The sequence below is a fragment of the Photinus pyralis genome, unplaced genomic scaffold (genome assembly GCF_008802855.1).
Source record: "Photinus pyralis isolate 1611_PpyrPB1 unplaced genomic scaffold, Ppyr1.3 Ppyr1.4_LG6, whole genome shotgun sequence".
Classification (NCBI taxonomy): domain Eukaryota; kingdom Metazoa; phylum Arthropoda; class Insecta; order Coleoptera; family Lampyridae; genus Photinus; species Photinus pyralis.
This window is the reverse complement of record NW_022170663.1, coordinates 40,829,431-40,837,580: the sequence shown is the minus strand read 5'-3', so window position 1 is coordinate 40,837,580 and position 8,150 is coordinate 40,829,431. Positions and strand designations below refer to the sequence as shown.

The 8,150-nt window shown below is 37.2% G+C and overlaps 2 protein-coding genes across 2 annotated transcripts; one reads left to right on the top strand and one right to left on the bottom strand.

Moving 5' to 3' along the window:
* Positions 1 to 229: 229 nt before the first annotated feature.
* LOC116174641 lies at positions 230 to 3,433 on the bottom strand. Its single transcript, XM_031492582.1, has 3 exons — positions 2,563 to 3,433; positions 1,377 to 2,475; positions 230 to 1,331 (listed from the first exon to the last, which is right to left on the bottom strand). The coding sequence occupies exons 1-3, from the start codon at positions 2,948 to 2,950 to the stop codon at positions 230 to 232; spliced, it is 2,589 nt and encodes an 862-aa protein (XP_031348442.1). The 5' UTR covers positions 2,951 to 3,433.
* A 3,270-nt stretch (positions 3,434 to 6,703) lies between these two features.
* Positions 6,704 to 7,934, top strand: LOC116174920 (hatching enzyme-like). Its single transcript, XM_031492950.1, has 7 exons — positions 6,704 to 6,785; positions 6,841 to 6,881; positions 6,944 to 7,081; positions 7,128 to 7,225; positions 7,280 to 7,447; positions 7,502 to 7,608; positions 7,666 to 7,934. Exons 1-7 carry the CDS (start codon positions 6,743 to 6,745, stop codon positions 7,833 to 7,835), a joined length of 765 nt encoding a protein of 254 aa, XP_031348810.1. The 5' UTR covers positions 6,704 to 6,742; the 3' UTR covers positions 7,836 to 7,934.
* Positions 7,935 to 8,150: the final 216 nt, after the last annotated feature.

The window sequence follows — 8,150 nt, the reverse complement described above, 5'->3', positions numbered from 1 at the left end:
CAATTCCTCAGGATTGTAAGATTTTGTACGGATTAAAAAATATTTCCTTAAAAGAAAGAAACACGAGGCTTCACTATAGCCAAAGGTAGTAGACAAAAATGTCCCAAATCAAGGGAAACAATGGGGGGGGGGGCTTGGACTGTTGATTAGTCGCCTCTTACGACATGCAGTGTCCTCTGCAGTAGGAATATTCTACATGTAGCATGCTACTCCCGTCCCTACACGGGGATTACAAAACCTTTTCTTCAATTTCTTTCTTGATCCAACTACACTTCTCGTCTTCATCTTGTTCAGTCTTGATATTCTTGAGTATATTTTTCAATTTCTTATCTTCTTTCTTTTTCTTCACTTTTCCGATGGTAATTGCTGGTTGGTTCTTTTTCGTCTTGACTAATCCTGGCTTGGTTGAAAAAATATCTTCATATTGACTAATCAATTCTTCGATGGCTTCATTCTCTTCTCTACTTCCCGTAGGCTGATTTACTTGAAGATTTGCTGTTCTAATTTTCAAACTTCTTCCTTGAAACCGAATGTAGTAATCGACATCATTGTCTTGAAAATAAACTTCATCTCTGTCCATATCAATCTTGGCTTTCTTGTCTCTCATCCAATCGGTGCCTAATATTGCTGTTGTTTCTAATTTCTTCACAACCAAAAATTTCTGTTCATGTGTACTGTCTTGAATCTGTAAGGTGAGTAGGGCTTGGTTGACAACCTTTACTATTTTCCCAGTAATTCCTTGAATCGTGATTCCACTAACTGGTAATGTGATAACTCTTGGATTTTTTCTTTGTATAAATTCAAAAACTTCTTCGGAAACCACGCTGACTTGACTACCGGTGTCCAATAATAACTGTTGTTCCACCCCCTCCAGCTTTCCTATTATAATTGGTTGTCCATCATCAATAATCTCTGCTTCTTCTTCTTGATCGCTCAAAAAATCTTCATCATCTTGATAATTTTCTTTAATTTGATTCATTAGTATCGGTTCCTCTTCCTTTTCATCGTCGCTCAAATTTTGTTGTTCATTGTTGTTCAAAATATTTTCTTCATCCTCTTCTTCTGGTTGAATTTGTTTAAAATCTTCAATAAAGTTGTTTAATTTTTCCTCTTCATAATTTCTTTCTTGATGTTTGATTGTTCCTATTGATGTGATTTTATTATCTTGAATTTGTTTTTCATTTGTTGTGTTAGTAGGTTTTTGTCGTAATCGTTGGAAATAATTGTGAACGCTGGTTAATAAACTTGTTTGCTCCAGAGATCTTCGTGATGTCTGAGGGACTAGTGGAGCTCCTGGTCCCTGCTCTGGTAGTTTTCCGGCTGGGGAGCCTCTGCTCTCCTTCTCACTTCAAAATTTCTATTTGGTCCGTAATTGCCCCTTCCTCTTCTGTAATTGTTGGAAGTTGTTGTATCCACCTCGTATGTAGTTTACTTGTCTTCTCTGCTCTTGCCTCTCTGGCTCCTCTCTGGTGTTCTCTTGACTTCTATTTGGTCCATTATATCTTGGCCTGGTTTCTTGATTTGAGGTTTGGATTCGTTCAAGAGTGTTGATAAGTTGTTTGACGGTGTTCACTGCTGATCCTATGAGGATGTGCTCCACCTCTCTTGGAAAATGTCGGGATAAAGCGTCGACAAGCTGGGATTCTCTCATTGGAGGTTGCAGGTGGTTGGTCTTATTTACCCAAAACCAAACATGGTCGGTGTACTTTCCAAATTTCGCTTGATATAGTCTGGGTGTAGCTATTTGAAGTCGTATTTTGCCTTGTACCTCTTCAGACCAGTAGTTCTTGATAAAAGCGTCCTTAAATTCCTCCCAAGTCTTCCAGTTGTTACGATTCAAATCAGCCCATGCTTTGGCATTCCCTTCCACCATTTCCTTGGCATATGATAACTTGGTTTCATCTTTTTTATCGAAATGTCTTAAATAATTTTCCAGTCCTTCCAAAAAGCTGACTGGATGGATAGTCCAAATGTTGCCGTCAAATTTCTTAGGCTTCTGGTGAAGTAAATGATCCGCCTTGTAAATAATTGCTGGATGGGAATTGGTTTCCTTGGCTGGTCGAGCTTCTAAATTCGCCTTGATGATTCCTATTTCTTCATCCTGATGGTCAATTCGCTCTTCGTTTTTCTTCATACTTCCTTCAATTTCCACAATTGCATCCTTGACTCGCTCCTTGAAATTCCCATGTTTGGCCTGAATGTCTTGAATTATTTCCTCTTGTTCTTCAAACTTGCTTGTTGTTCTAGTCGTGTGCATTTCCAGCTTCTCATCCCACTTCTCATAGGCTTTCTTCTGGCTGTATTCCATTTCAGCTCTCGTCGCTTGAATCTCCAATTTATTTTCTTTGATTCCCACCTGGGTTTCTTCTCTGAGCTGGTTGTAGTCGGTTTGAATTTTTTTCTCCCATTGAGCTTGTGTAGACCTTAGTTCCTGCCGTATCGCTTCCATTCTGTGTTGTCCTTCTCCTATTTGTTGTTGTAGGTCTCTTTTGGTTGCTTGTAGGGCTCCTTCTATTTTCTGTATATCTTCCTTGGCTTCTTGTCGCCCTTCGCCCATTTGATGTTGTACTGCATCCACTTTCATTTCCATTTTCTGTTGCCCTTCACCCATTTTTCGTTGTCCTTCTCCTAACTGTTGGATAATCATCTCTATCATATTAGTTAATCGTAGTATTTCTCCAGGTCCGCTGGTGGTTTGAGGTTGCATAGTTGTTATGGGTTCTCCCAGGCTTCGGTTTAATTCACCTGGTGCTGCACCTGGTTGTACTTCCTGGTGGCTGGTTTCACCCCCTCCATGGCTGGGTTGTGGCATCTCGTAGCTTCCGAAAAGATCTTGGCTCTCCGGTGAGAATGGTTGCGCCTCCACTACGTTTTGGCTCTCTTGGTTTTTCGCTTCCATTTTCTTAGGTATTTTCCTCGTGGTTTTCTTGAATCCTGAACGTAGTTCCATAAAACAAGGGACTTACCTTCCTATCCACCTGTATTTTCAAATAAACAACAATAATTTGCGCCAAATTGTTTGAAAGTTACCAGCAATTCTGATCGCCTCTTTGAAATATTTATTTCTACCGTAGCGCTCAACTACTACCCTTTAAATCAATAATAAAATGTCCACAAATTACTTCAAAACCGCAATAAAAATTTTAAATCCGTTCCTTGATACGCCCCTGTATGGTGTTTATATAAATCGCGTCTTAACTGCTGACAAAACAAATTCCTAATCTTCCGCGACCTAGTACAACAATAACACGTTACCTCCGGGATCAAAAACCGCTATCAACACAAACGTACGTATTAAACATGAGATTCTTTCAGGGCGCTAATTCGAGCTCCACTTTTGGGCGACATTATGTGACGGTGCTTTCTTTTTACGGACAAACACAACCACCTCAGGTACACGTACCCGCTTCTCCCTTCTCTCCTCTCTCACCTCATCAACCTTTTTGGATAGCTTATCTCACCAAAATTCGCTAATTCTTAATAAAATCACAAAATCTTTACCTCGCTTCCGACTAGCTCAAATACTTACATACAAAATTTCTACTGTCTTACTTCCAACGAAAAATCAGGTATCTAATTCACTTTTTACTGGTGTTAATTACTCTACTTCTCATCTAACTTCCCGTTGAAAAATCATCAACTCAATGGCCATAATTTCATTCATTTATTTTAATGCAAAATCCAATGCATTCCAGAAAATTGCGATCTTTACAATCAATATTATAAAAATTGGGAAATATGACTAAAACCTTATTAAGCTATCAAAAAATTTGAATATTATTAGTTCTGTTGGCCAACTCACAATATGTTCTTTCCCTTGAAGAGGTGAATATTATTTTTTATACTGAATTTTCCTTGACACAAATTCCACTATTTCAAATATAATTAATTACCTTCTTTAAGGAAATTGATTCAATAAACAATCGATTAAAACATATCATAAAACATATAAATACACACAAATTGACTTTATTTTTTATTACAATGAAAATATTCCAAATAGACTAACCTTTAAAATTCCAGGACTTCGATGAAGATTGGGAAGCCCTTTACATGCTCGTTGATTGATGGATGGGGTAGACTGCAACTTTTAGAATGCTAACTGATGTTTACAGTTGAAAAATCCTTGGCTCGCTGTTGAGTAGGTTATTTTCCTTGTAGAAGGTAGACGAGATTTTCCAAAAACATGTAGTTTTGTAGGTATAATCCCACAGTGAAATTTTATTGATGTGAACACCTTAATTTGAGTAAGTTCGTGAATTAATTTGCCTGATTTTTGGTCGATTTAAAGAAGTTTTTTCATAACAAACTATTACATTGAACTTTTAAAACACATTACTTTGATGAAAACGGCTATCCACACTTAAAAAACTTTGATGGTTATATTCCAAGGAGGCACAATAGTAAATTTTAACACAACGGCAAATGGGTGAAACGTTCAAATTTGTTCCGTCGGATAGATGCCAAAAATGCGCTCGTATTATTTTCCTTTAAGAACAATGGTTCATATCACACCGCTATTATCGCTCGAATTTACTTAGCGCTTTATATTTGATACGTAATGTCCACGTCTAATTTTAATTTCAACACTATGTGGATGATTTCATAGCACAATACGCTTGACAAATTTTTAACTAAGATTCCGCGATTTACTTTTTCTCTTCGGGCGTGAAATTTACACAATGGAAATTTCACGTTTTAACTAATGGTGCAAAACTGTACTTAAACTTGGACTAATATCGACCGTCACTTAAACGGAATCACTTATTTGGTGCTTAATGCACGCGATTGAAAATTTACGATCTCTTCGGCCCGGCTACACAGTCATAATTTTTTAAAAATTTTTTCCTCTTAACTCTCTCCTAACATATTCACGCCCCTTAATCGTTGCAAAATGGCTGATCTTTTTTATTACTGGTACTTCTCATACAATGGCCTCCATCTAAACCAATTAACTGGGGAATACTTATCAACTAATTTTTTCAGCGTTTGCAGAACCAGCTTTCCCAAGCTTGGCTGGTGACTCAACGATAAAAAGCTTATCTAAAGAAATCCGATATTTATTCGTTATCTGCATCCTGTTTTGCACTGAGAATTTTCTGTGATCCCATTTATTGCGAATCGCGGCACAAGGAAGTTTAATACAATGAACCCAACATGATGTCATACTACAATAGTTACAAAGCGAAAAAAAATTTTATCCCCAAAAGGAAGAAAGGTTTATCCAATTTTAGTACAAATCCAAATCGATATTCGAAAAATTTGCAAAATTTCGACCGGCCATTACTCACATCTTGAAATGAATAAAAATGATTGATAAGAATATTATGGTTCGTAATTGTAGATGCACTCAATTTAATACGTGACAAAGGTCTCGAACCGGGTTTGGTTTGTCATCCAGGGTATGGACAATTTTGTATGATGTCAATCAATTAAGTGAAAACGTGTCATACCATTCAGTTTCTCCATTCTCAAACTTAGTGCAGCAATAAATTATAGTACCACCTTAAAATGGATAAAAATAGACTTATATTATGGATTGAGTCGCTCTTATAATTTTTTTTTGAAATTTCGAAATGCCTAAGAAGACACAACAAAAAATTCAAGAAGTGGAATATTCATTAATTCTGAGAGGAAGTGTTGCCCTAACATGACATAAACTGTTCCGCGAATGTTCGATGCACACGCCTATAGTAAAATAAAGACAACGCGCTACATCTGCTCCATTTTGCCCTATTATCTTTTTTGCTAAGATGTACCAAACAAAACATGAAGTATACGTTTACGTTACTGAAATCATATGCTTTCTAACGAATCCAGAAATTTGTGCTACTGCCTCATCGAAGATGAAAGAACAAATGGTTCTTTGAACAAAACTTTTGACAAAATTTATGTGATTGGTTTGTTCCCTTCGTTATTGTGGAACTGCTGATCCAGCCTCTACTCGTTTCCCTGATCTTCTCTTTCCCTATCCTACCTCTGTGGCCTCCTTTCTTCATAATTTCTAATAGTGGTACCATATTCTAAGTGGACTCGGTCCATCGCAATCTCGTCTTTCTTGTACTGCATTGACTCTTTTATAATCTTTTGCCCATGACAACCTTAACTACCATGTTTCGCTAAGTTTATATCTAATTTTATATCATTTGCAATTGACCAAAACTGTTATAAACATTCTTTCTGAAATATGTAAAAATTTCTCTACTGCCTTTGGTGCAGGTTTGCCTACTCTTTAGCGCACCCTTCTAAATAATCTTTCATTATGTTCATTTTTTATTCTTCCTACAGGTGCATATTCATCTTCGAAAGATTTCAAAAGGTTCACACAGGGTGCACACTTCTGAGATACAATTAAACTTCTTTGGCTTCTGTGTTTCTAAGCCTTGAATCTAGTAAATAATTGTGCTCAAATTTGAGTTGCTAGTCGTTTTATTTTTTCGTTTATCAATAAGTCAATCCAGCGTTCGGAATAGCCGAATTTCAATAGGAAAATAGTCAGTTTCCAGCTTGTACAGCTTGTATATCGATGCCAGCATACCATTTTCATAATCGGTGACCTATAAGTATAGCAATGATTTTGGGTAATGAATTAAATGAAAGACCTAATTTTACAAATGATAATCCTCGTTATCACCTTATCAAATAACGAAAAAGGTTTATCGAAACCTCTTCACTTCTCTAGTATAAATAACTGCTCCGAGCCATTCAGAATCACTTTTGTAAAGGTGTCCGAAGAATAACCATGAAGGGTTTACTCATCGTTACCTTGGCTATCTTCGCCGCTGGTATAGTACATTTTTCATCTATTTTATCAAAATAATACAACGCAATTTCTTTCAGGCGTGTACGCAGCTCCTGCAATTAGTTCAGAAGATCAAGTTGTAAGTTTTTGTCATTATTTTATCCCTACGTACCAACTAACCCCTGTTTTAAACCTATTTAGCATAATTATTTGGTGCGATTTGGGTACGCAACAAAAGAAGATCTTCAAAACAGAGCAAGTCTAACTGACGCCATCAAAAAATTGCAAAGAATGGGCAAAGTTCCCGAAACTGGTGTCATAGATGAAGCTACCATTGAGGTAATGACAGATTAAACAAGCAGAAAAAATTTCATTTTCTTTATAGTTAATCAAGAAACCTCGCTGCGGTGTGGCAGATTATGAAAACGGCAAACCGCGCTACAATGCGTACAAGGGCTGGACGAAGAAACAAGTAGAGTTCTAGTATGTCTGTTGAAAATTAACTGTTGGGTACCTAATTGACTTTATTATTCACAGCATTGGAACTGGAACTAGTTACCTAACTCACGAAGAATACTCTTCCTACTTTGGTGCCGCTTTGAGACTTTGGTCCGGGCATACCAGCGGTACTACTTTCCACCCCACTACCAATAAATCGGAAGCTGATATCATTACCTATTTTGGCAGTCACGATCATGGAGATGGGTTAGTATAGACGAGGTGTAAGCAAATACCGTTGCTGACAATAAATTTCCGCAGATATCCTTTTGATGGACGCGGCGGTGTCTTGGCCCATGCGTTCTTCCCCGATGATGGCGACGTCCATTTCGATGCATCCGAAAAGTGGGATATCGATGGAATGGGCGGTAAATTATTTTTTAACTATGTCGATTTTATAATACCTAACGCTTGGATTTTTCTAGATTATACTTCCTTCTACAGCGTGGCTGTCCACGAATTGGGTCACTCCATGGGGTTGGAACATTCAGAAGTAGAGGAAGCTGTAATGTACCCCTGGTATAAGGGTGGCGGAATAGACAAACTCCATCAAGATGACATAGATGGTATGAATAAGCTCTATGCTAGCCGTTGAACCTGGACATATTATAGTAATTGTCGTAACTGCTATCATTGAATAAGTAATCATACACTTAATCAACGCTGCCGTTAATAAATAAATGTTTATAACGTACTCCGTTTATAATTAATAATAATAATAATAATAATAAATGTCTTTATTGTCAACCGAACAAACAGCAAATAAATAACATTTCTTTGTTGATACATTTATGAGTGACAATAGGTGCAAGTTCAGGGACAGGCACAAGCGCCGCTCCTGGTCTTCCACTTGGACCAAAATCAGCAACAGGAAGGAAGAAAATAAAATTTACAATATAAATAGAAGAAA